The 27,853-nt window shown below is 46.8% G+C and overlaps 1 protein-coding gene and 1 long non-coding RNA gene across 3 annotated transcripts; one reads left to right on the forward strand and one right to left on the reverse strand.

Moving 5' to 3' along the window:
• On the reverse strand, nt 1–16,383 carry DIPK2B (divergent protein kinase domain 2B). Its single transcript, XM_071751687.1, has 5 exons — nt 15,851–16,383; nt 10,444–10,708; nt 3,843–4,016; nt 1,794–2,082; nt 1–621 (listed from the first exon to the last, which is right to left on the reverse strand). The coding sequence occupies exons 1-5, from the start codon at nt 16,072–16,074 to the stop codon at nt 281–283; spliced, it is 1,293 nt and encodes a 430-aa protein (XP_071607788.1). The 5' UTR covers nt 16,075–16,383; the 3' UTR covers nt 1–280.
• Nucleotides 11,398–27,853, forward strand: LOC139799597 (uncharacterized). 2 transcript variants are annotated; one of them, XR_011727365.1, is made up of 3 exons: nt 11,398–11,690; nt 11,787–11,946; nt 27,756–27,853. It is a non-coding gene; the product is annotated as an uncharacterized lncRNA (long non-coding RNA). The 2 variants fall into 2 exon arrangements; XR_011727364.1 differs by lacking the exon at nt 27,756–27,853 and adding an exon at nt 13,581–13,761.

Consider the following 27,853-nt stretch of genomic DNA (forward strand, 5'->3'; position numbering starts at 1 on the left):
AACATGTGAATGAGATTTATTAATCCTGTAGCCCCTGTCACTCACGATAGTGCTAATAATCCCTAAGCCTTACATCATGTCTAACATCTCATGTAACAAATGCATCTTGGACAGACGAACAATAAATCTCTTGTGCACCCGGCTCCCTCCTCCTCTGCCTTGATGAGGAAGGGTGGATTTGATGCAGCTCTTTCCATCTACCCTGGTTCTTTCATGTTTCCCAGGCTGGCAGGGGGCTGACACTGCCCCAGTCCTTCTCAAGGGGACATCTCTGAAGCAGTCAGTATTTGTCACTGTATTTGCAGTCAGGGTAGCGGTAGGCAAAACGTGAATCGCAAGACCGTAAAGGTTTCAGGAGCTCTGCCAGCTTTGCAACCACCTCGTTGATGCCCTGGTCATCAGTGAGGCCATCAGCACAGTGCTGCAGGAAATTGTCTATTTTCTCCTGCACGGGTTGTGGGAATTTTCCCCTCAGTAGCTGAGGCAAAAGCTCTCGACAGACCATGATGAGGCTGTGCTTCTCTCCGATGGAACTACAGGACACGGATGCAGGCTGGCAGTCCACAGTCAAACAACTGAATATATCTTGGTATTCCTGCTGTTCATCAGTCAGCTGGCTCCCTGTTAGAGACAATTAAACCTGTTGTTAGAAGCATGGGAGTGAAACCTTGCATAATCACATATATCTCTACCTCTGTACTAATTTGAGGTTTGGTACTATCTAAAGGATACAGCTGTCTCTCACCACAAAGGACTCTGAAGTTTTCTATGGTCCAGTTCTCTCACCCCTGAAAGATACCTATTTTTCTGAATGATAGAGCTAGACAGAGCCTCCCGACAGAGGAAGTGGAGAGGAATCTGTTGAGTCAAACCAATGCAGAAAAAAAATGAGAAGAACTGGAGTACTAACCAAAAACATGGAGTTCCTACAAAAAAAAAAAAACCAAACAAAAAAACCCACAAATAGTCAAACCCATCATTTTCCCATGTTACCCAGTATCATTAAATTGCAACGGTGGCTCATCTAGCTAAAGTCAACAGTAATAGCTGTTGGGACAAGAAAAAGAAACCCAGTGGAAAATTCTCTGGCAGCTGCTTCTGAGTATTTGAGATCTACTGAGCTGAATGTGTGAGCTAAACAAAGACCTCTTGAAAATTTCAACATTGATAATTAGACTGTTATATTATCAGAGGAATAGTCTTTGACTAGACCATTCCAGGACTAAAGCAATGCAACCTTTGAAAAGTGAAGAGTAACCCTTGATTTCGTGCAAAAATGACAAAAGAGGGACTTTGTTGCTGTAACAATAATGATGGTTAATTAATGTGATAAACTCACCAAAAAAGAGTACGATTTGACCCAGTTCTTCAAAAAAATGAAATTATGAAATTTCTACTTGCAAATATTGGCATACGTGTGGCGAAAAATTTAGAAAGACTTCAAATGAGATTGTTCAACACTGTGCACACTGAATGCTTCTGCCAACCACAGAGGGGGCCGGGCAGGACGTCAGCACCCACAGTGTGTCACCAAGCTGCCAGCAGCACAAACAAAATGCCTGTCACCTCCCTGGCTCAGCACCAGGATGGGAGAAGCTGCCGGTGCTTCTGATGTTGGTAAAATTCTTTGCAAAACTTCTGATTATTTAACTTAATAAGTGATGTTTTGTTGACTAAACAAAGAGAAAAGAAAATCAGTAGCAAGGCTGAGCATGGCTGGTGAAGGATTTGTTTCCCTTGTCTCGCTCAGCCCTCCTGCGACAGATGCGCAGCCACAGGACCCCGCTGAGTACCTTCCTCCTTGTCGATGATCCCCAGTGTGCTGGCATCCCGGATGAACAGATGCCCGTTGCTAAATACACCGAAGGTGCCAGCGTCCACGTGAGTAAAGTAGAAGAAATAGTTGAGGTCGTTGGTGCCCAGGAAGCGGAGGATGGCGAGGAGCTGGAGGGCCAGGTCGGCGGCCACCTCGGGGGCTGCGCCGTAGAAGTCGCGTAGGGGCCGGGTGCTGGCACTGACCAAGAGCCTCCCACAGGAACCCAGGTATCGTGGAAAGGGCCATCCCTCCACATCAGGGAAGATCTGCCGTGGAGAGCAAGAATGGGGAGGTTGCCCTCTGGTCACTGCATTCTGCCCGTGGACCCACCTCCTCCCCAGGGGACCTTCAAGCATCCTGACTGGCCTGAGGCAGCAACCTTGGTGTCACGTTTTGCTTTCTAAAGAGGCTTTCTCATCCCAGACTGCTTGGCAGCCAGGGAAGTGTCTGCTCCATCCTGGAGTAGCTATGCTGCTTCCCCTCACCATCACCCCCCCACACACACACTTTTTTTTTTTTTCAAATTAAAGAAGAAGAATCTGGTATATCAAGACCTCTTCAATGAAGACTACTTACTGGAAAGCCCAAGATAATGTATTTCAAATTCATAAAAATGTTAGGCATCAAAGAGCTAATTTTTGGTGTCTTTATGGAACTTTTGAAGGGTCATGAGTACTTCATAGCTGAAGCCATGGCTTAGAGGTGAGATGGGGCTAAAGCAGTTTTTGCTGAATTGTCCCTTATAAAATGGCCAGGAATTTCTTACAACTTATCAGGTTCAGAAACACAAGTTCTGTGTGTCTGCTACAGTGGGGACACCTGGGCTGTGCTCCCCACATCCCTGCAGGTCATGCTAGCTGGGCAGTTATCCCAGGTGGAAACCAAGCTGCATGACTGCTGAGCAGTGCCAACACAAAGATTTCCACCATCTGCATTACAACTTCTCTGTGTCTCCCCCACACCCCAGACCCTGCCAAAGTGGGGTTTTGAACTTGTCCAGTTTCATATTTAAGGTTGCTTTTCCCTTCTGCTGTGAAGATTGGGAACCCATGTAAAGTCAAACCATTTCTTATCAGCATATTTTTCTCACCCCTTTAAGCTGCATTCCCATATTTTTACAGTGCTGAGAGCCACAGTCTCATGCCCCAGCAAGCCCTGACCCCTGGGAGATTCCCAGAGCACCAGCATCATTCTCCTGCCCTGGGACTGGGCAGAGTCCTGTGCCTTGTTGAGGGCAATGGTGGCCTGTGGTAGGAGAGAGATGATGCTGCAGACCCTCTTCTTTGTGGTACCTCAGGCTGTTCCAGGAGGAAACAATGAGGACTCAAAGTGGGATGGTGGTGGGGAAAGGTGAGGATACTGTCTAGGAGACACGTTTAATGAAAGAGGAAACTATGTGCCAAGTATGTTAACAGGGGGCCAGGGGAGGGATGCAAGACCTCCCCAGAACTATGCCTTCCAACTCAGAGGCCAATTGTGTTTGGGATTCCACCTCTGCAAGGATGCACTTTGCCACAGAAAAAGTTACTAGTGGCATACAAATGGGAAAAACAGCACTGGCATATAGAACCTGGGAAGTCTGTACTCCCCAGCCAATGTTCAGCCTCAACACTGAATCTTGGTCCTTCCATGCTAAAGTGTTCTCTTTCTCTGTTAGAAACAGCTGCGATTTTAAGTCATGCATTAGCAATGCAAACATAACACTGCAAAGTATTGGGGATGTGTCAAACCCTGACTTTCACGGTGTGCTAATGCAATAACCCATCTGTGTTCTGGATTATTTAAGGGACTGGGCATTCATATCTCTCCACAACTTCACAGGCTGACACAAAGAGCACAGCAGGAGTCTGTCTGGCTTCAGCCATCAAACCCCATAGAAGAAACATCCTTAATGAAGGATAGGGAGCTTGCCAAAGGCCACGGAGAGGACTTGTCTGCATCTGGGGGCTGGCACACATCTCATCTGAGGATTCACTTGCCAGGGGCTGCGGGGTTGTGTTTCAAGCTGGGACAAGGTGGTACATACCTGTAACAAGATGGGGTGTGAATTCACTGACAAAGTGTACAACAGGCGCAATTTGTCACGGTCGGTGAGGTGGTCCATGTAGATGCTGCCGGCGTCTGGCACCTCGGCATAGCGCCGCACGATCCTGTCCAGGAGACGCTGGGATGGGCAGCGTAGCATTGGGCTAGAGAGGCCCTGGACAGAAGGGAAAATGGGACAAAAATGTTTATTTTCCAGCCTGAGATGTTGTGCTTGGCCCACTCTGGGGGTATGGTCACCTCTGCGCTCTGCCTGCTCCATCTCTACCCCTGCGGCACAGCTGCGGATAGGTAGAGGCACACGGAGGGGATCTCTCCCTCCTAGGGTTAAAAACCATCCTGTGCCATCCAAAAATGCCTGTTCACAACTCAGGTTTCCAAAACAGCATCCAGTCTTTGCCACGCAGCCATGAGCACTGCAAACCTCCCAGACTGTGTGGCACCACGTTGCTGGGTGCTGGTGAGCCTCCTCCTTCTGAATGGGTTTCGAGCCCTGGCATTCCAGCTCAGGTTGCTGGTGGAGGCCTCCCCATCGTTCAGCCAGTGAGTCACTTCCCTCGTTAAATAATATCTTCAAATCACTTTGCTGTTTGTTTAACCTGTGAGCAGCTTTCTTGGAAATAATATTTGCTGTGGTCAGTAAACATGCTTTAAAAGTGTAAACAAGCACTGTACGTAGGTACAAGCACAGAACATATTGTCTCTTCGATAAACTTGTGCGTTAACTATCAAAACCAAATTTGAATAGCTTGTGCGTATTTATTTATTTATTGTAAATACCAGCAACAAGCAAAGAACTATAGGGCTAATGGAGTCCACCACCACTGTACCTCACCTTCCAGATTTGGAGGTCTGATGTGTAAAATTGCACAAGCAGTGTATTGCTGGAATAAACAGAATAGAAATTCATAGCTTGGTAGTAAAGAAAGCCCTTTGTTTTGAAGTCAGTCTTCCCTAATAGCCAAGGAGAGCAGATGTACAGAGAGCTGCCTAGAGTGGTAGAGAGACACTGCCCTGCCATGCCTCTGCTGGGGAAGGTAATCAGGTTTTTGCTAAGCCTTTTTCTTCCAAATGGTCCTAGTAGTCAAATTTACTCTTTTGGGTTTTCTTTATAATTTGATGTCTAGGAGACTTGCTTCAGAGGAAAAGACACTGGAGCTCACATTGTTCCCTGCCATTCTTCATGCTGAGAGAAAAGATTTGACTCAGGATGTCCCCAAGTCATTTGGTAACTCTGAGGTAGGTCTCTCTCAGCCCTTCCTGCACGAGCTGTTCATTTGGCATAAAACACGATATTACCCGGTCATGACAAAGAAAAGAACAAACAAGGAAAGGAGGAGTGTGCCACTCTCCCAGTCAGAGGTGGAAAGGGGGGACTGGACCTCCCATGTTCCCTCTTCTGTCTCCCTGTTGGCCTCAGTGAGATCCCAGCAGCTCCCTCCTTGGCCATTGGCTTCATGAAACAAGCCCTGAATGCCAATAGCTGCTTAGAACTACCTGAGAAGCTCAACCCCTACTGGAGTGTTGTTTTGCAACAGCTGAAGAACCATTTTTTTCCCCAAGAGAATAAACCATTTGTCAAAAATAGGTATCCTCAGTCTTTGTACATTCCTCTCCTCTGGTGTAGCCTCATTAAGAAAATATTATTCCATCTAATTATATAAAACGATCAAAGGAGGCAGGGAAAGGGATGGTTATGGAGTTTTGTTTTGCAGCACTTGCAGGCATGTTGTGGCTGACTCTGTCACTTTCTTATCCAAGGAAAAGTGAGAAAACCTGAGCGGAAGAGAGCTGTGTTAAAGGCGAGACAAATGGTGGATAAAGTGTCTTGCAGCTCAGCAAATATCTGCATCCAAAGTTTGAAAGCCTTGCTGTCTGGAGACGTTTACAACACAAAAGCTGAGGTCCTTGAGAGTATACAATAGGAACAAAAATCATGGTGGCAGAGAACGCATGAAAGTTACAATTTGGATTTTTTTCCAAGGTCAGAGCTCATCCTGTTAACACAGACATGGACATGTGCTGTATACCGTGGTCATGGCTCCTTGTTTCCTAAGGAACAATTTCAGGCATACCAGTGGTGGTGCAGGAGCAGAGGAGCAGGGCTGGGTGCTGCTGTATTTATATCATCAGTGCAGCTTCCTATGATTTAATGAAGCCCCACTCCACCACAGATGGACAGTGGGGCCTTTTGATTTTGGCAGAGCCACTTAAAAGCTTAAAGTTCAGCACCTGCTTGAGTGTTTCAGAGGAGTGGGGCCTCCCCTTCCAGCAGACACCTCTACAGCAGAAAAGGAGCTGTAGTTGTAAACATTGTCAGACAAAAACTGTCAATGGAGGAAAAATTGGAAGAACATGTATTTGAAACACTGGATATACTGATTTGTCTGAGAATACCTTAAGTCCTTTGTAGCATCTTATCACCCCAGAGAATAAGACATTACAGCCAGCCTGATGCATTGTTTGTGACTGATATGGAAAGCTTCTTATTTACTTCGATTAAATACCCACATTTTTATATCTAATAATGAGCAGTCCCTGTGCTCAACTGTGATTTTCTTTTCTTACTGCAAAGTATGCTATGTGTTTTAAATCCCTATTTGCATATGTATGTGCATCTAGTGTGGATGCACCGAGAGCTTTCTCTGATACTAAGATGACTTCTGGAATACAACTTTTCCTCACTCTGCTTTCTCTGCAGCCATCTGAGGATGGATGGCACAGCTCAGGAGCACTGCTACCACCTGCCCCATGCACGCTGCTGGGTGCAGCCTCATCAAATGCCCAGGTTTGGGATGGGGTCCATGAAATATTTGCATGTAGATAGCAAAGCACCTGTACCTCTTGGGTGTTTGAATCCAAGGGTTTCATTCACCCCCCCCCCCCCCCAAAAAAAAAAAGAGAGAATCTGAGGACACCACTGACTCTATGGGTCTCTTCCCCACTGAAGGCACCTCCTGCAATGGGAGGTTGGATGCAGCTGGTCCCAGCAGGTTTACTGAAGCACATCTCTTATGGTGAGGTGCAGGGGCTGAGAGGTGGCTCTGAAAGCCCAGTGGCACCCATCCTTCCTTAGGACAGAGCAGCTGCCAGAGCAGCAAGCTGCTGCCTATGAGCTGTGAGCAAAGTCGTGTGTATTGGACACATTACCATGGTGCTGGCTCATCCACCAGGGGCTGGCTGAGGTCCTGGTCAATAGTTTCAATCAGCATATCCTAGAAAGAGGAGCTGAAAATGGCTGCCTTTTCACCACGGTACTGCTTTCCTCTGTCTGCCTTCAGCATTTTCCAGGCTGTGCTTTGTAGGCAGGGTTGTAAATTTGCCCTACTGTGCTGAAACCAACCCATCTGTGCTAAAACTGCTGATCTGTGCTGAAACTAACCCACTTTTTTCTGTTGTTCTTCCCTCTCAAGCAGGAAAAGCATGCAGAGTGCTTTGAGGTGATGAGCTCCTGGGTGAAGCAGCGGGTGGCTGGGGCTACCATGAAGGCTGTGCCCAGTAAAGATTTTCAGTGTGGTGGGTGAAATAATCATTGTGTCAGGCAGCCCAGCTGACAGCTGGGTCAGGCAGGGCAGGGAGCATAAAGTGTAAAAACATCACTTCATGGTCTGTCATTTTGATTCAAGCATGTTGTGGTTTGCTGTAATTCTCTGCTCTATAGGACGAAATTACTGGAGCCCATTAGCTGTCCTCAGTGCTGCTATATAGAAGAAACTGCAGGCAGGGAAGTGCAGACACCACTGGGTGACCACAGCTTTGTGTAAGAGGACCAGCATCGTTTTAGGCATCAACAGCAGCATGCTCTTAACACCTCTGAAAAGGAAGGAAAAAAAAAAAAAAAAAGAGAGATGGAAGAGAAGTGATGCAGCTAAGAATCTTCAGTGATGAGTGGTACCCCTAAGAAACCCCCCCCTAAACAGATGATGCTGCATTACCAACATCTGTTTGCTCAGCCAACACTGTAGAGGGGCAGCAGTCCTGGGCTGGGGTACAGTCAGAGATGCTCCTATATCTTTTAGTTCTAAAGAGGGTGGGTGGGGAGGCAGAGAGGAATGGGAACCCTGGCTCTGTGGGGCTGGACAGCTTGGGGAATCACCCCATGAGCTGTGTTGGCCCACACAACAGGGCTAGGGGCTAGGGGCTGAGGGGGGTCCCATGTACATACTAACACACACTGTATGACTGAGCTCATTCATGATCTTAAATAGGGATTGCTGCTGAAATTTTGAGGGGGACAGTAGGTCCCACAGTCTCTGGATTGCTATGCTTCCCTATGGATTCAAGCCTATATGCTGTTAGAAGGGATTTATATCCAGGTTTGGTTTCCCTGCTTGATCTACAGAACCAAAGAACCACGAAAACATGAGTGGAAAAATCCTGAGGCTGGTGTGCAAAGGTCTGGGACTCTCTGCCTCTTCTCCATCTAAAAAAACCTGCAAGTGTTGCTGAAATGTCCCAGGGGGTTCATCCCTGGCATGTCCCCCCAGGTTGGCCCCTGAAGCTGGCTACAGAGCTGTCCTGGAGCCAGGGTCAGCTCAGCTTCCCACTGCTTTACAGGGAAATTCAACCCTGTGGGAGAAACTGGATATGTGCAAGGCCACACGATTCCCCAGGCAGAGACTCCACGTGGTGTGACGTGTCCATGTGTTCATGCGTGTGTGTGAGCACCCAGCCAGCTCAGCCAGGGATTCATATTCAGAGAGTGTAGGGTAGGGAAAGCTGTACAGAAGCATCGAGAGACTTTTGAGGAGAAGGATTCTCTCAGCTAAGGACTGAACTTCACATCACATCTGAGGTACCACAGAGCTACATTTCTCCAGATACTTTTTCAGCCAGCAAATGGAACTCCTCCTGTTTCACAGTGCTGTGGGGGTAGCATGGTTTTGCATGAACCCCATGGACAATCCAGCAATGCCAGAGAGTCTGACACCACACCTTGCCCTCCTGCAGTCTCCTTCTAAGCTGCCTTGGGGGATGGTGATGGTCAGTGGGTGCCTGGAGAACTGGTGCCTGACACCCAGGAGATGTCCTTGCTCTGAGTGAAAGTGATGCATGTCTGCCCCTGATCCCCAGCCCCTCTCTTGGGGTTACTAGAAAAAATACAGCATCTCTTTTCTCAAAAAAAAATTTTCCCTACCTGGCATGTGTCCTCCTGCACCTCACCTCCTGGAAGGGAGGGTGATGGCTTCAGGGTGACCTGCCCTGTGGGGCTCTCAGTTACTCAGGTGAGATGTCTTGGAGCAGCTCAGGCACTATCCCTGGCACTGCTCCTGCTGCTGTTGCTGCAGCATAGGGTCTCCAGCTCTTCCTCCTCAGGCGTGTGGCTCCACGGGGTAACAGAAGTGAAAAAACTAAAGCTGAAAAACTAAAACACTAAAAAAGCACTCAGCAAAGCTGAGCGGATGGATACAGCATTGTGCAGGCAGGAGGAAGCAGTTGCCTTTATAGAAAAAAAAGTAACTTTTTCTCAGCCACTTCTGTTTTGTAAGGGTGGAGAAGTCCTGGTATAATCCTTTGTCTCTCAGGGTCTTGTTTAGAGTAGGTCCAGCCTCCACCCTGCCCTTTGCTCCTTGCCAGTGCATATTGCAGCACTTTGTTATTGTTTAGACGGGCTGGGGAAACGTGTGTGCATTTAGAAAGGGGACTTTTGCTCTCAGAGACAAGCCAACTGGTGCATAGCACACTGGTGTACCCAGTGGCACCCCTCAGCCTGTGAGTGCTCAGATGCTGTCCCTCCTCTGGAGCCTGACAGCTCTGCCCATCCAGCCCTGTCTGTGTCTCCATCTTTCTGTGCCATGGCTGCCTGTCTGCCTGTGACCTCCCTTAACGTGCCTGTCCTGGCTTCCCCTGTGACACCCCAGGACTGTGACAGAGAGGGCAGAATGCTTCCTTGTGTGTGAGATCATTTGCTACACGTGACGAGTGGGTGAGGAATCGAGGCTCTGTCTCCATCTGCCCACACGGCTCACCCTGCTGGACACAAGCAGAAGGGTCCAAGCTGCCCCAGTCCTGGGACCAGAGCAAAATCACTTTCAAGGCATGGGCTGCCCTTTTGCGTGTAACATGATAGGACATGAAAAAAAAAAACCAAAAACAAAACCAAAAAACAACAGTAGAAATATCTGCATTTGAGCTGTCACTGTGTTTGTGTCCATGGCCCTATGCTACCTCCATGTCTGAAAGCCAATGGGCTCTGCAGCTTTCCATTGGCCTTCAGCCACAGCCTGGAATAGAGCCAGGGGTTGGTGCCCTCCTTCCCAGGCCCAAGCCACAGATCACCTATGTCTGCAGGGGCTTGGTTCTGGGACACAGCATTTTTCTACCCACTTTTGCTATTCCCCTGTGTTGGGTGGGCTTGGCTGGGGACACCGCCACTCTCCACCAGTAGAGGCAGAAGGGGGAGGACCAACCATCACCCACCTCTCCCTCTACCCAGAAAGTCACAGCCATTTCTGCTCTTCAGACACCTTTTTTTTTTTTTTTTATCCCCTCCAAAACCACCTCTGGGTGGTGTGGGGCGCAGGAGGGGGGGGGGGGGGGATGGCACCACAAGGGGGAGGACACCACACCGTGGGCACACAGACCTGTACCAGGTCGGGGGTGAGGCGCTTGGCCCTCAGCCACTTCTGGAAGCGTTGAGTGCGGCGCAGGGCGCGCTCCAGGCTGCAGGTCTTGGTCTTCATCAGGGAGGTGCAGATGCGCTTGTCGGCCCGGTCGTGCCGGTACTTGGAGGTCAGCCGGGTGATGTCAACCGTCCGCCAGGTTTTGGCATCGTCAGTGTAGTTGCCCGAGTAGCTGAGGAGGTAGCTGGGGGGCAGCTTGAAATGAGAAGAAAGCCAGGTGTCAAACCTGCCAAACCAAAACGAGAGCCCCACGGAGAGCAGGTTAACAAGAAACACCGACACCCCGTGACAACACCGACACCCCACGGCAACACCGGCACCGCCGCGGTCGCTCACCCCACCGCTGGCCCTGGGGGTTTTCGGCCGTCGCGTGGCAAAGGCCAAGAAGCCCTCGGGGAAGGTGGCCCAGGGTGCTGGGGTGGGGCAGTGGGTCAAAGTTGATCGCTGAGGAACCACGCTTTGGAAGAAATGTTTGTCTTTGTTTCATGCTCAAACCATCCCATGGAGTGGGGGTGACACACCCAGATGGAGCATTTTGGGAGGTATTAAAGGGAGAGGGCTGCAGGGTCTCAGTTCAAGAGGAATCTCTGGAGTTTCTAAATCCCCTTAATTCCAGAGAAAGTGGCCCAGAAAGCAGTACTCAGCACTTCAAAGGACCCTGAAGAACAAAACCTCCTAACAAAGAAAATGTATTGGGGAATACCAAAATGATCTTTTGTTTTGAGGTGGTGACCTTACTCAGGAACGAGGTTGACAGGCCCCCCATAACATCAGTGGCTCTATGTTAGCAGCCAGGAGGGGTGACAGGGCTTGAGGTGTGAAGGGGACATAGGGGGACACATGCCCTGGGCGTGTGGTGCCACTGTATCCATGGAGATCTCGCATTGATCTGCTCCCCCCACACAGACACAGGAGGGGAGCATATGGGCTGGGTAATTAGGCTCTGACAATTTTTTTTGTTTGTTTCAGCAGCCCCCTCAGCCCTGCCCACACACGTGTCGCACATGCAGGAGCTGAGGAGCATGGTGACTTTTTTAAAGTGTGTCTGTAACCTGTTCTGTGAAAGCATCTGAACTCCGACCTTTCGGTTTGGTCAACATCATGCATTCACTGTCTCTAAAACCTCCTGCCTGAATATGTAAGAAAACACGTTTGAATTTCATCTCACCATAAATTAAAGCTGGTGGATCAGGAGTGAAACAGGAGAGGTAAGAAGTTCCCTGCAGGATTAGCTAGCTGGAGTTAGATGAAAAGATTTAAACAAATCTGAAGGGGTGAAGCTGAGCTTTCCTTTTGACTTCCAGTTGGGAAATCAGTGCTGAGAAATTTTGGGGTGATTAATTTCCTCTGATTTCGGGCAAATAACTGACCCGGTGACAGTAGCAGCCTGCTATGACTAGAGACCCCTCTTGAAGGCAGAGCTTTGCACCCCTTCCCCACCATCTTCACCAGAGGCATTGGAAAGTAAGTTTTCTTAAATCCTGGTTCTTGCATGAGTAGACTTTGGGGAGGGGTTCAGGCATTTCAGTCATCTGAGCACTTTGCCCAACAAGAAATTGAAACTTCCCCATCATTAGGGCATCTAACATGAAAATAAACGTCTTGTTTGGTTCAGGATTTTTTTGTTTGCTTTGGGTTTTTTGTTTGTTTTGTTTTTGTTATTGTGGTTTCTTTGTTATTTCTTTTGGTGGTTGTTTTTTTTTTTTTTGGTTTTTTGGTGGGTTGTTGTTTTTGGGTTTTTGGTTTTGTTTTTCGCTAGAACTAAAGAGCAGAGAATAATTGCTATGCCTCACTGTGATTTGTTGTGCCTCATGATGACCCCTCCCATTGCCTAATCTACAAAGCAGGCACAGTGTGCCAGGCATGTACAGGATGAGAAAGCTATGGGCTAGGTTCTTCTCCTCTCCTCTCCTCTCCTCTCCTCTCCTCTCCTCTCCTCTCCTCTCCTCTCCTCTCCTCTCCTCTCCTCTCCTCTCCTCTCCTCTCCTCTCCTCTCCTCTCCTCTCCTCTCCTCTCCTCTCCTCTCCTCTCCTCTCCTCTCCTCTGCTCTCCTCTCCTCTCCTCTCCTCTCCTCTCCTCTCCTCTCCTCTCCCCTCCCCTCCCCTCCCCTCCCCTCCCCTCCCCTCCTCTCCTCTCCTCTCCTCTCCTCTCCTCTCCTCTCCTCTCCTCTCCTCTCCTCTCCTCTCCTCTCCTCTCCTCTCCTCTCCTCTCCTCTCCTCTCCTCTCCTCTCCTCTCCTCTCCTCTCCTCTCCTCTCCTCTCCTCTTCCCTCCTTTTCCCTCCCCTCCCTTTACCTTCCCTTCCCTTCCCTCCCTTTACCTTCCCTTCCCTTCTCCTCTTCCTTTCTTTAGCTGCCTCCTGCACATAGGCAGCACATGGATGTGTGAAATCCAGTGCTGAGCCTTGGTTTGAGTGAACATGGAGCAATTTCCTCTGCAGAATTCCCAGGGGAGAGCCACGTGGGCCTGGGAGCCCAGCATGGGGTGCAGCAATTCTGTATTTGGCATCGTTTCTGGGCAGCACAGCACTGGCCTGGCACACTCACTAGATATTTTCAAGATTCATCATCAGGTTGTGCTGTAAAAATAATTCACTCTCAGATGAAGCCTTTTATCTAAGGGCCTGAATGTGTTTTAATTAAGACTTTCAGTAAGATATGTGTGAATGTCTGAGTTATGAATTACAGGTTTTAGATAAAACCAGAACTATCTATTGAAGATCAAACTTGGTTGTTTTTTTTTTCATGAAGAAATGAAGCATTTTGTTTCAGCCAAAATAATTTTGCTTGCATTTGGAGTTTTAAATTAAAGAATTTTGGTTTAAGGCCTACTTTAAAAAAAAAGAAAAAAAAAGAAAAAAAAGAAAAAGAGAGGAATAAACCCATATAAAACCCCACCAAATTGAAGTATTCCATCGTTTTTCAGACTTCCTTCCCATCACTTTTGGCCAAAGCTTATCACCAGCATGGGCACAACTCTGCAAATATGTTTGGTCAGCTCAGTTTCATAGTGCTTTGAAAATCTAATGTTCTACAAAAACTTCTGCTCCTCCCTGTTCTCCGGACAGTTGGTAGGCAGGCTCTGGTATTCTCATTTACAGATGGATAAATTTGGGTGAAGATAGGGGAAGTAAAAAACATTAGAGCACAAGATGAGTCATCATTCTGGGAACAGAACCTGAATCTTTTTACTCCTTAGTCAAGTGTAAATGCATGTCACAACTCCCGGAAATGATGGAGAATTAATGAAGCATGTTCTAATGAGGATTAACACAGAGAAGAGCGAAGTGAATATGGGAAAAGGTACCTGAAGGTGGATCAAAGAGCTTAAGTGCCACTGAAATTTCCCCCTTTTAACCTTCCACTTGCCAAAAATTCATGGCATCTCAAGAAATTAAGTGGGAGGACAAGCTCAACCCCTGAAAGAAAAGCCCGAAGCTGACTGCTCAGGAGAACATTTTTAAAAGTCACCCTTTCCAAAGTGCTCGGAGCAGAACTGCACGTAATCATTTATTTGTGTGCTGCATGGCTTGTGGGAAGAGCTTGCAGGAGAGAGAAAAAGTCTCAGGTTTAGGGAGCCCCTCTGCCTTCCCTGAGGCAGAAGTGATGTATGTATGTGCTCCCACATGTTTGTGGCTCCACACTCCCAGACCCTGCTTGAACTCTCTGCACACCCGCACCCCTTTCCCACTCTCTCCCAGAGGAAAACCAGCCTGGGGGCCTCCTGCTTTTGCTCACGTACCTGTAAACTGGGAGGCAGTTGCTGGTTGCAGCAGACTACTGCTATTTTCAGCTGAAGGAAGCTGCACAGCCCCAGCCTCCCCAGTAGCCAAGCAGGAATAACCAACAGGGTGCAGCTGTGACAAGCTGCATGGATGGAAGCTGGTTTGTACCCAGTGGCAGGTCCCTAAAAGCCTGCACAGGTGGGTGGCAAAGGGGCCACGGGAGGCGGAGCAGAGGGAAGGAGCCAACTCCCACACCATCCTACTACTACAGAGAATAAAATGTAGGGCAGTCTGTACCCCGAATGCAGCCTGAGCTGCTGTAGACTCACACCAGCCCATGTCAGCCAGCTGAACGCACTGATTGCAAATCCATCCTGCTTTGGGACAGGAACCCCGGCTGGGCTGGGAGAAATCTGGTGTTGCTGACCTGGCCCTACTTAGTGCCTCTGCACCTTACTGAACACCCTGGAATCACCCTTGGCACAAGCTCGGGGGACAGAAAGCCAAGAGAGCAAAGCACTGAGGGCTGGGTCCCCGGCAGTGCTGCAGCAAGGGGTGTCCTGGCTCAGCAAAGCCACAAGCTGCCTGTTTGCAGCTGCAGTAAGGGATGGATGGATGTCTGGTATTACAAGTCCATCCCAGACAAACCGTTATAGTTTTACTATGCTGCATTTTACAGGACAGTTTAAGATTAAAAATGGTGATTTGTCCACTATTACAATACTTATATTATACCATTAAAAATACAATTTTACTATAATAATTTCTTCTCTCCCCCAGGCTTTTATGTCTATAAAATAAAGTGCATATAGATCCATAAATCATATCAGACCCAATAAACCCTTCTTCTGCCAAGCACTGCCTTTAACTTTCTCTTCAAATACATTGGCAACATTTTCCCTGCTCTAGTCACATACACTCTGCTTTGGAGCCTAAAACGGAGTGGATCAGTTTGATGTCTGCTTGGACAGTGTATGTCTCATCAGCTTCAAGCCAGATGCAATTTCTGCCACTGCCTTCAAGTTCTCACAGAAATCTCCCAAAAGGTTACTAATAACTTAGCTCCATCTATTTTCGAGCAGGTAGGTAATCTGATGTGCAAAAGTCCTCATGCCTCAGGCAGGTTTAGATTGCTTTTGATGTTAGTTAATACGCACGTGAAATTCTGCACATTTGTATTGGTGCACCTGGTACAAAATTATATAGCATGTTTATATGTTTGTAGTTAACATAGTCTGTGGGGAGCGTACAAAGCTAACCCCCCACTTTGCCTTTACTCAGTTGCTCATAATAAAATACTTCCAGTACATCTAGACAAGCATCTAAACAACCTTTCTTTCCTCTTCTCTTCCCCCATCACCACCTTGAATAGTTTCGGAGCCACTCTCCATGCATAAAGTTGTGCCTTTTACTCCTGCCTTCAAATTATAATTCAGGGCTGAAGTCTGATCATGTTTGTGTGGCCTTAAAAGAAAAGAAACAAAGCTGCAGCTTATAGAAATTAATTAAAATACTAGTGCTGTAATGGCAACTGGATTCTAGGTTACTCTTAGATTGTCATTCATTAAAGTAATTGGAAACACGGACAGGCAACTGTAAAGTTACTATGCAGAATGCTTTAAAAATTACTGTGCTGAGTTTCTGACCTTATTTCTTCTTTAAAGAACTTCTTGCAAATGGATGTCCCAATGCAGGCGTTGCACTTATCAAGTCCCAGGAAAGTCCGGCCAAAACTGTAGCTGTGTTTGATGTGGGGCGCAGGCGGAGAAGCTGTTGCTGCTGTGGAAGTGTTAGAGCTCAGAGCCAAAACCAGGAGCAGCATCAATGAATCTGCAACTCTGGAGCCAAGGCAACATATCCAGCGCCCCATCTACAGAAGTGGAGAGCTCTGCCTTTTACAAGTTACCCCTCTCTGTGCTTTTGCTCTCTTTTTTTGGTGACCTCAGCCTGCAGTGGTGAGCCCCGAAACACGGCAAGACACGCTGGGTGCAGGAGACCCTGCCACAGTCCCCATCCTGCCAGCTGGTCACTGGCTCTATCGGCTTGAGGTTTGGGTGGGAAAGATATGATGTAGGGTGGGGAGAAGGAAATACATGGAGGATGCAGATAACTTCGGTTGCCATGGTTACCTTTCCTTTACTTGGAGCAGCTGCCCTGGCCCCTGCTGACCCTCCCATCAGCCAACTTGGAAAACATCACGAAGGAGTGCTCATCTGCGCTTTGTGCAGACAAATGAAGGATATCCTGTCGCTGGAGCAAAGGGCATTTGCGGGACACTTTATAGAAAACATTTTGGAAGGAATAATAGCGTGGCAAAAATGCACATCTTACCAGAAGCCAGACCCTTAGTGTTGCTTTGTTCCTGGAGATTTGTGATGGCGCGTGGTTGACTTCTCTGGTGCTTTCTTGGCTCAGTTTTCTCTCCTTACAGAAGCACTGAAAAGACTGTCAGGTGAAATCATTGCCGGTTTGTCTCTTGAAAATAGTGTTGTTTAGAAGCCATTGCACAGCAGTGTTTCATGCCATGGAAAGCAGGGTAGCCTGAAGCTTTTCAAAACATCCAGCTGACGTAACAGCTCAGTCTCTAAGCTGCTCTTGAAAAATGGGGCTTTTCAGCAAGACTTGTGTTCTTTTGAATACCTGTTCCTGATGGTCCTCACACTGGGAGCAAGATAGAGAAAGGGATGGAGTATAAGGTGGGAGCTTGCCAAAGGTTTCAAACACTTTGTACGGCAAATGTACGGCAATCACACTCAAAAGCTGTTCTTATTAGGCCAAAGACCTTGAAAGCGACAGAAACTGCTGGCTACCCTTCCAGACGCTGGATGCAGGACTATGCCTCTCCAGGGCCTGGAGGGGCTGGGGTGCAGGCATGGACCCTGGCAGGCTGCTTGAGGCAGCTGCTCAAGACCAGGAAAGCACACATTGAACTGGTCTCTCTTTCTGTATCTTGGCTCTGTGATGGAACCAGTCCAGTCCCAAACCGTTAGGTTTTGATTTTCACAGGAGGATCTCCTGGGCCATATCTCATCATGAGAGCAGTGAGGAGCAAACTGAGGCTTTGGAGACTTCTCATCCCCTCAGCTGGACTACTCAGACCATGTGGGCAAGCCATTCCCTAGCCCACTTTTTAAAGGAAAAAAAAAAAAAAAGTGCACAGTTGCCATTCTTCATTATCTCTTCCAGCCTTTAACTGCAGCTTGATGGGATTAAGGGATGTGAGCACCACAGAAGTGCATGCTGGGCTCTGCCATTGCCCCTCACTTTCCAGGGGGGGCGCAGGAGGAGAGCAGCCCTAACAGTGCAGGGCAGCTCTTTCAAGCACAAAACACTCATTAGATGTGGCACACAGGAGAGCTGGGGGTCTCCTCAACTCCCTGCTCTTCGGGGAGGTCGCTTCACCTCCTGGTGCGTCCCTATGTGCAAAATGGAGATGGTGACATTTAGGGTTTGTCTACAGGGTGCAGCATGGACAGATGAGGATAATGAGCCCCACTGAGAGGGAAATGGGATGTAATGAACCCTGCCAGCCCTGCAAACGAGAGGGGCTGGGCAGTGCTGATACCCCAGGGAGTGCATTCAGCTCTCTGCATTCCGCTGTGTTTGCATTTGGCCTTATACTCTAGGATAAACCTCTGAAATAAGTTGGTGGAAAAAGCCATACCTGAGCTAAACCCCAATATTCACTGCTTCCAGTGGCACCTGGTTGCCTCATTTCACTACAGCTTCCCACACCCAGAAATTTATCCCTGGCATTTCCTATTGCTGGTACATTGCTCTGCAGAAATCAGCCCTTCCCACTGTTTCCTGTAACACTCTCCACGCTCCCACTGATCCCTGCCCAGCTATTTCCCGGATGGTACCAAAATTAAGTGCCAGCAATCTGTCTTTATCTTCACTATGTAATACCTAAAATACATATCTTTCATTTTCTTTAATAATTCAGTTGCCTGTCTTCAATCTTCAATTTCCCACTGTAATTTTAAGAGCTTCTGTCCAGGCTTCTGTCACCCAGGGCTTCATCTTGCACTGCCCCATATGGAAAGGGAAGGGCTTCAGTGTCTAGGGCTTGTAACTGGACATTTCCCACAGCAAACCCTATGCTCTGGCATGAAAAACCATTACATGGATAGCAGGGTTTCTGTTCTGCTAATGATGCCTTGATACTTGTGCTGCTGTTGCAGTTTGGGCATGTGCAAACAACGATTATCTTTCCCTGCATCACCTTGGAGTGTTATATAAGCAACTTTTTATTTAAACAGTGGGATCTGGTCTGTCATGCCCACCTCAAGCTTGCTACTGGCATTTGCACTTACCCCCAGGGCCTGAGTCCTCTCTCTCCCTTAAGCATTTTTCCTCAGGCTAGGCTGTCCCTGAACACAGATGATGAGTGTAAGAAACAGTCATGCTCATGGCATCGAAAACAAAATACCTCTGAACACACCTAAAATGGCAGCCTGGAAACCATGGTCTGCTGAGCTTTGTGAGAGGGTCTCTGCTTCTGAGAGCAGCCTCTTTTAATGAGGTAGTTCAGTGAGTAGCCTCAAACCTGTAATTGTGTTCCTTTCCTTCTAGTAGTGTAGGCACTATGGTCAAATGGGGAATGATCAGGTCCACAGCAGCCTTGTAGATCTGCTGCTTGTGCCAGATGGAAGTAGAAGGTCAGATTTTCAGGGTGCTGATCAGAATGGGTTCTGATGGAGCTGCTGAAGGACTGGGGAGTGGTCCTAACAACCTAATGAGACCTTCACAAATCTTATAACAAGATGTTTCTGTGCAAAAACACATCAGAACAGCCATGAGAATATGGAGCTGGTGGCCCTAATGAAAAAGTCTGGTTCGTTTTTAGAATTCATAGTTCCTAGAAATTTGCAGTGTGGACCAAAATGCATGTACTGCTCTGTCAAAGTCAGACTAAGCATAAAAAAGTTTTTGGAGTGGTTTCTGTTAACAGAAGTTATAGGTTTATTTAGCCTCTGTGCCCTGATCTGTCCTTTCTTCATATGCCACAAAGGGTGTGGAAACCCACCTAGCAACACAGCTTCACTCCCAGCTGCAACCCTGCAGGCAATGGAGCTACCAGATCCCCAAATCACCTCATCTCTGCAGACCCCACTGGTTTGGGATTTGGAGGGGTATGGCTGTGGTTTCCAACCACTCATCAAGACAGGAGAGGACCTGCCCTCCCCTGCTGCTGGCTCTGCAGGATGTGAGGAGAGGTCAGGCTGAATTTCCTAAGTATTTGTGGGATGAGATACTCCTTTTACACCTCCCAGTCTCCACCCAACCCACCAACGCAGCCCAGCTGTTTCCCACTGCCTCTTTTCACCCCAGTTCCTTGCCCATCTCCCTCTGCCCTTAGGAGAGGGTTTAATGCAGGTGGAGCCTTGCAGCCTCCCTCCCTCTCCTCATCTCATCAGCGCTGTTGACTGGCTCACCCCAAGCAAAACATGATGCCAGCTCTGTGCTCTGGATCTAACTGGGTCACCCTGAAATGGCTTTGCAGAGCAGGAGACCTTTTAAAGTAAGTATTTAATTAATTAGTTTTGGGTAATCACCACTAAATGCTTCAGAGCTGAGCAGATACAGAGGAGCAGAAGGTGCAGTGCTGCTGCTGTTTCTTAGCTCACATTGCCACCAGGATCCTGGCTGCTACTGACCTGCACTTGCTCACCGGAACCTTGCTGCTTGGGCAATCTTAGCAGCAGATTTCAGGTGTCAGGTCACCCCATTTTCCTCTTCAGCCCAGGTTTACTGCAAAAGAGCTTTCTCAGCAAGTAGGAGGTTGCTGAGCAACAGAGTATTGCCTGGTGGGTTGCAGGAGGGCTGCATCTCACTGCCATGCACAAAAAAGAAAAACAATACAGGAAAAATCATATTCCCGCTGGGAAGGAGAGGCTCTTCCTGAGGTCCTTGGTTGGCCCTGCCTGTGTCTTGCTGCCTGCAGGGCCTGGGATAAGATGTTGGCTGCTGCACAGAGCAGCCTCGCAGGACAGGGTGGAAGTCAACTCAGGGTGTGGCACAACATGATTATTCCTAATAGCATTTTTCATTAATCACATCCAAGATAATCATTAAACTATTGCCAAGTAACCAGTACAGACTTGAGAGCGAGCTGCTTATCACTTCAATCCCAGTTCAGGCTGAATGTGTGTCTTAAGACCTAGAGTGGCTTGACACATTTTCAATTCCTTCAAAATGAAAAATGTGTCTTTGAATACTACAAAACTCAGAACGTTTGGGAGGATGCGATCACTTCCTTTTTTCTGCATTTTCCTCCTGATTGCCTGATTATGAAAGAAACATCTGTTTCGAAGGGATCTGCAACAGAAGATTTTTGTTCCAGTTGGGTTTGTAATGGACAACTTCTGTTGAACACTCATATTCTCTCCATCCTGTTTCTTTCCCTTTTTCTCTTGCAAAGAGATGAAAGATGGAAGAGAAAGGGAGAGGAAGAGAAAAAAGCAAGCAAAAAAGCCCACAGCCCAGACTACAATATAGCTAGAAAAAGGGGCCACTGAGGTGTGGATAGTGTGAAACACCACAGCTAAGCTGGTAAAAAGGATATTTGAGCTTCAGTTCACTATGAGAAGATTTGATGCTGTGTGTCTGTGTATGGATTTTTCTACATTTTGAATCAATGAAAACACTAAAACAGGAATAAAAAATTGATATATTTTTTGCCTCACCAGGAAATAATTCCTATTGTTGGATAAGCCTGGATGTAATTAATCAGAAGCACCAATAATCTACAGTATCAATAATACAGGAAAATAGGTGTTATTCTGTACTTACATTATTTTTTTTTTCCTTCTCTCTAACTCCATTCTTCTGTTGCAGAAGAGAAAACCTGCTGTTCAGAAATCTCTGCCTTTGTATACTGGTAGGCTGCTGGAAGAAAAAGCCAGATAGAAGAAAAGCCTTAGGCACTGTGGCCAACAGATAAGGCCAGTTCTACTTTGTGAATGGCTGAAATGTCAGTACAAAAGGCCACCAAATGCTATCAGCTACTTGGGTGTTTGCAGCATTCATGGGAAACCATGCCAAGCAGCACAAAGTGTTGAAGAGGATCCCAGATTTTGGTGCATCAGTGTCCACAGGCAGAAAGAGAGATACAAGAATCTTGACCCTAAGGGAAAAATTGTAGTGAAAAGGAAATTGGCTGCACACCAGATCAGGGTGTGCTGGTCACACCCTGCACAAACCATGCAGGAAGGAGGCTGTCTGGAGGAGGAGCTGTCTGGAAAGGGAACAAAGCTAATCAAGGAGCACTTGTGCTCCATTGGTGGTGGCCTTGTAAAGAGAAGCAGCAGTGATGAATGTGCTCCTGGACTGTTCTTTCAACAAAGCAGCTCCTTAGCTGGGGTCCATGTCCATGTGACAGTGTGTGAAACACTGGTGTGTGCGTCTTGATTTTCCTTGATGATGGAAAGCATCTTGCAGCCCAGAAAGCCAAGCAGATCCTTGGCTGCATCAAGAGAAGCGTGGCCAGCAGGTCGAGGGCAGTGATTCTCCCCCTCTGCTCTGTTCTCGTGAGACCCCTCCTGGAGCACTGCATCCAGTTCTGGAGCCCCTGTTACCAGAAAGACATGGACGTGCTGGAGTGTGTCCAGAGCAGGTTCACGAGGATGATCAGAGGGCTGGAGCAGCTCTCCTGTGAGGACAGACTGAGAGAGTTGGGGTGATTCAGACTGGAGAGGAGAAGGCTCCAAGGAGACCTTATTGTAGCCTCCCAGGATCTGAAGGGAACCTACAAGAAAGCTGGTGAGGGACTTTTTAGGATGTCAGGTAGTGATAGGACAAGGGGGAATGGATTCAAACCAGAGGAGGAGAGATTTAGACTGGAAGTTAAGAAGTTCCTCATCATGAGGGTGGTGAGACACTGGGAGAGGTTGCCCAGAGAGGTGGTGGAAGCCCCATCCCTGAAAGTTTTTAAGGCCAGGCTGGAGAGGGCTCTGAGCAACCTGATCTAGTGGGAGGTGTCCCTGCCCATGGCAGGGGGGGGTTGGAACTACATGATGTTAAAGGTCCTTTCCAAACCTGAAAATTCTATGATTCTATGATACTGCAGCAAAAAACCCAATGCATCCATCCCCAAACAAACCAAATAAATAAATAAGGATCTTCTTTCTAGAGAAAACAAAAAGCTTTTTCACATCATGCAATGTACCAGAAGGGAAAAGTCTACCCACAATATTTTTCTTGCTATTGATTCTGTGTCCCAGCAGTTAAAGGGATTAAAAATAATGCAGCCTTTCTGGTGTTGTAACTTCAGATTTTCTATCAAATTCCTCCGTGAGGCAGCAGCAGGACAAAAGAGGGTCATCGACTGTAAAAATGACATAGCAGGGAGACACTCTTGGAATGGACTGTCTAATGAACTGGAGCTGTTAAAATAGCAGCCTGATTTTCAAGACCAAAGTGAACACATTTAAAACATGGGTATGAAAAAATTCCTTCTGAACTAGTTGTCTGGTAAAGGAAAACTTTATAAAGATATCCCCTGAAAGAATAGAGCATGACAAATAGTTGATCCAGTGGCAGGCTACTAACTTTGTCAAACAATGCATTTCTTTCTACACACTAATTTTTTGGTTCCCTTTGGTTTCTGTCCATCAGATTGCAATCTCTGGTTAATTATTCTTGAGTGGGAGTACAGTAATACATGTTTTTCATCAGCTGCATCATTCTAGCTGTCTGGATGCAAGGAGAAGTCAGGTAGTTTGTGAGAACAATGTGAAGAGTGCTTTGACTAACACTGGGAATGGCCTTGACTAATTCCCAGTGCTAAGATTAGGGAATTTAAGTATGAAATGGAACAGTCCCTGTGCATTCTAGGCGGTGAGCTTTCTTTTTCCCATATATTAAAGGATACAGCACTATAGTCTCACATGTTACTGTTATGCAACTAATATTTGCAGGTGACAATAGTGATGCTTTTTCCACATGCATTAACTATTTTTTATATTTAGGCATTGTTCAAGTGGGGTCAGAGCTGTTACAGACTGGGTGCTGTTGCATCTGGTGCAAACATGGACAGTTTCTTAAAAGCTGACCTAATCTAGAAATGTATTAATTGGAAGGAAAAAGTAATGAAGACATGAAACATTGATTTTCTTTGTATTTATTTCATCTCTCTCTTAAACCCCTGGCTTCTTTTGTCTTCTGTCTTCTGCCTATAAATCTTGTATTTTAATCTGGTTTCGGTAACTAGATGTGTGACCTAGGCCATCTGCCTTCTCTTCAGCCATTTTTACTCACCAGCTTTTTCCTTGCATTTTGTAAGACCAATTGAGTTAAGGAGACCCTTCAAAAGACCCCCAGGTTTAAGCAGACTGTTAAAATCTGGAAAAACCTTTTCTACATGTAAGCATTGGTGTCTGGGGAGCAACAGTGTGAAGAAATAGATCATAAATATAAATTACACTTGTTTTGGCTTTTGGAAGACTCAGAATACATGATTCAATGCTTTATTACGCTGGGGTTTGCATGTCTGGATCCAGATTTTCTAGGACAGGCATCAAAATCCCTGTTAATGAAGCAGGGTAAGTAAGTGAGTCAATTCCCTAAACGTGACTTCATCTCAGCTCAGGTTGAGTCACAAACTACAAGGAAATCTGAATATCTCATGGTCCATGAGCAGTGGTCAAGCCCCTGGCCCGTACAAACTCTGGAACACAGTCTTCAATGCCTTGACTGCACGTTAAAAAAAAAAAAAAAAATAGAGAAAGGTATGTTAAAACCTGCCTTTTAATGGTTTTATAGCAAAAATGGAGGCCACATATGGCTTCAATGGAGAATTGCTTCTAGAAAACTCCTAGAAAGCAATTAGCAAGGAGGTACCATTTCCTCTCATCAAATTGATTTGCCCTGTTGCCAGCTTATTACTTCTGCCTTTAACCTCCATGGGGGTCAATCGTGCATGTTAGCTTCCCCTATATCAAACACTTTTTTTCCCTCTCCTTGCTGCTTTTTCCACTCCCATCTCTGCTTTTCCATGGCATTTCCTTTGTGAAACATCCCCATGACACAGCAGCCTTTCTCCCAGCTGGGATGCCCTGGGGACAGCATCAGTTGCAGAGCTGAACCTTGTGGAGCCCCTTGCACAGGGGATACTTTTGTGAGAGTGATGCCAAACAGGTCCAGGACTCAGTGTGCTCCTCTGCCTCAGGTACCTGCATGCAGAAGGCTACAAAGCTGTAGCAGAAATGTGTACTTTTAATGTGTGGACACAACTGGGATGCTCTTTCTGACTCTTCACTCTCTTGTGCATTACTTATTTTCCTGTAATTGTTAACATCCTTAGAGTAAAGTGGTGACAACTTTGAAGACCTGTGTTAAAAAAATGGAGGGTGCACATACACACACAGGTTCTTGAAGGTATGTGGTCTGCTTTTTTTCTTTTTTTTTGTGTTTCTAGTGACTCCGTATCTGCAGTGCTGGCACCAAACAAAGGTGGATGAGGAAATACAAGAAAGGGTTAATTAAAAATATATATTAAAAAAAAAAAAAAAAAAAAAAAAAGGAAGAAAAGAAAAAGAAAAAAAAGGAAACTTCTTTGCCTTGTTTCTACTGATCTTACATCAGTTTCCATGGAAATGAAAGTAGAACAAGCCAAGAGCAGTGGTGTAGCCAACTTCAGCTGCTGGCTTCTAGCTCTTGCTTCTGTTTCCATGGAAATAGATGCCAAATCAGCAAAAAATAAGGTAACTTGTTTTAAAATACTAGAGTTTTAAAGGCTTGTCCTTATATAACCTCAGTCAGGATAGATAGCTGGTGAGAGGAGGCAGCCAGCAAAAAAGTGAAAACTTTCAGAGGCTTTTTCAGCTGCTGACTGCCTGTTGAACTCTCTGGAGAGTGAATTCACCGGGCAGCTACTGAACTTTAGAAACATTTTGTAACTTTCCTCCATGTTGTAAATAAAATACACTTCTCTGTCGGCTTGGGTAGTCACAGCAGCCTCTCAGATGCCAAGCTGGCTAACAGCTTCTTGCAATGCAGCCATGCAACTGCCTCCTTCAAATGGCTTTGCCTCCAAGAACTCCCTGAGAGCCTTGTTTTTTCTTAGGGCTAAAATATAACAACTACTCCCATCCCAAAAGCAATACTTTGTGCCTCAAAGTTTTGAAGAGGAGCAAGGGAGTCTTAGCTGGGGAAATTCCTAGCAGTGTTTTACAACAAACAACACTCTCCCCCCCCCTTTTTTTTTTCCTTTTTTTTTTTGTAATCTGGGAAGGCAAAATTTCACTGAGATAAAAGGAGTTGACCGTAACCTATTGCTTTTAGCAAAATGTGAACGGGGAAGCAGGGAAATATGAACAGAATCCAACAACAACATAAAAATTCTGCTGTAATTTCAAGAACTGAAATTTACTCCAAAGATCATTTTATTGAAGCCAATTTTAATAGAATGTTATTTCGAGGTTGGCTTTTGATCCTTAACTGCTGGAACTGTCTGTGGGGAAGAGTATTTCTTGGTGGCAAGTTGTGTGAGGGCAGAGGTGAGAGCCCCAGCCTTTGCCCCACTGTTCTCTGAGCTGCTTGTGTATTAGGGTTGTCCCCAGATCTCCTCCTCCTCTCTCCTCCCCTGCAACCCCCTTCCTTGCATGCTTCTCAGGCACCTCTTTAATAGATTGCAAACACACCCTAAGACAACACATCATATCACAGGTAACTTGTGAGCTCTTTTTTGGTAGCAGCATATCTTTGGAAGTCAAAAGTATAGGTATATGGTTTAAAAAAAAAAAAAAAAAATTGGCTGTCACTTGTGGGGAAGTAAATGCAATCCTTATGAGACATTTATTCATTCGCAGGATTACATTTTTCCTTTTAATGACAAAATCTGCTCTTGCTCAGGCACGTGCTTCACTTCATGCACTAAGCATGTTCCCTTTGGCTTTGGAGAGGGTAAATAAATAAAGACTGCAAGCCAACACAGTTTTGAAAAAGTGGATCAGGCCTAGACAGGGGCACCATAGTTTTTCATTTTATGTATTATAAGGAATGAACTCATTTTCTGACTGGTTTCTGTTGATCTTCTTTGAAGAAACCCCAAGAAACATCAAGGCCTTCAAGAAATTGCCAAAAAATGTAGAATTTTTTTCTTAAGGAATCTTTTTTTTTCTTTTTCTACTGCACTCAATGCCTTAAAATTAAAGGAACTTGCTTCTCTCACTTTATCAGACATTTATTGCTGCTGGTGGTGCTGTGATGTGATTGCTTCGGAGCTGGATTTTAGCTGCTGGTGTGTCCTGCTTGAAGGGAGAACCCCAGTGCTGTGTTACCTATAATCCTCCATGGCACTTCACTGCTATTTCCCCTGGAAAAGCTTTAGTCTCTGCTGAGCTGGAGAAAAGTGTCAGGGAAGCAGTGGAAAGCCAATTCATCCATTTTAAGGGGAGAGGTTGAGAGAGCCACTGCTCCCCACGTGTTTGTAATTAAACTTTCGTTGTACCTTTTTTGACTCTCCATTACACAACAGTTCATCATCCTTCAGGCTTTCACCAGTGCTTCCAGACCTCCAGGTCACCAACCCCCATAAACCTCAGCTTCCAATGGTTAAACCACACAGGGGGTGAAATAGGAGTCATTTGCCAGCTCATAGCACCATGGCACGACTCAAGGGATCACGAGAGCAAACTACAAGAACAGCAAATGGTGGAGCCAAAACCAAGTTAAAAAAAAGGGAGAGGAGAGGAGAGGAGAGGAGAGGAGAGGAGAGGAGAGGAGAGGAGAGGAGAGGAGAGGAGAGGAGAGGAGAGGAGAGGGGAGGGGAGGGGAGGGGAGGGGAGGGGAGGGGAGGGAAGGGAAGGGAAGGGAAGGGAAGGGAAGGGAAGGGAAGGGAAGGGAAGGGAAGGGAAGGGAAGGGAAGGGAAGGGAAGGGAAGGGAAGGGAAGGGAAGGGAAGGGAAGGGAAGGGAAGGGAAGGGAAGGGAAGGGAAGGGAAGGGAAGGGAAGGGAAGGGAAGGGAAGGGAAGGGAAGGGAAGGGAAGGGAAGGGAAGGGAAGGGAAGGGAAGGGAAGGGAAGGGGGAAAAAAAAGTGCAAGGTCTGATGTGAGGTTCTTGTGGCAAAAACTACACACCTGCAGTTTCTATGAGTTTCCTAATGTTGGCAAAGCAACCTGCCAGCCTTTCTGGCCCTGCTGCTGCCCCTGCCCTGCTGCTTTCCCAAGGATGCTGCAGCAGGTGGGCACAGAACAAAACATGGCAGGAATCCAAAGTGAATCCAAACTGTTCTCTGTTTTTTCTGTAAAGTGGCTGTTTTTAGACCAGAGACCACTCTCATCAGAAGGGAGCAGCTCACTGGTAAAGTGTGGCAGCAGCCACCAGACTCTTGCCCTAGGTGCCGGGTGCCACCACACTGGGAATCTCTGTCCTCACAGCTCTGGCCAAGAGTCACTGTACAAAAAAAAAATCTCTTCCCAGAGGAACCTGATGATGCTGGATGGTGTTTGAATTATATGTTTGAAATTTTTTTAGGCTGGTCCTTGTGACTGGGTAACCAGCCTTTCTTCAAGGCTCTGGTCCTAGGTCAAACTCTTTCACCTCCCAGACCCTTCTTGCTCTCCTGCTTCTTGAGGCGTGTTTCTGGGGCAAGTCAGAGTGGATGTGTGTGACATCTTGCCTTGCAAATTCTCCCTCTGCAGCTGA

This window comes from Heliangelus exortis, chromosome 1 (assembly GCF_036169615.1).
Source record: "Heliangelus exortis chromosome 1, bHelExo1.hap1, whole genome shotgun sequence".
Classification (NCBI taxonomy): Eukaryota; Metazoa; Chordata; class Aves; order Apodiformes; family Trochilidae; genus Heliangelus; species Heliangelus exortis.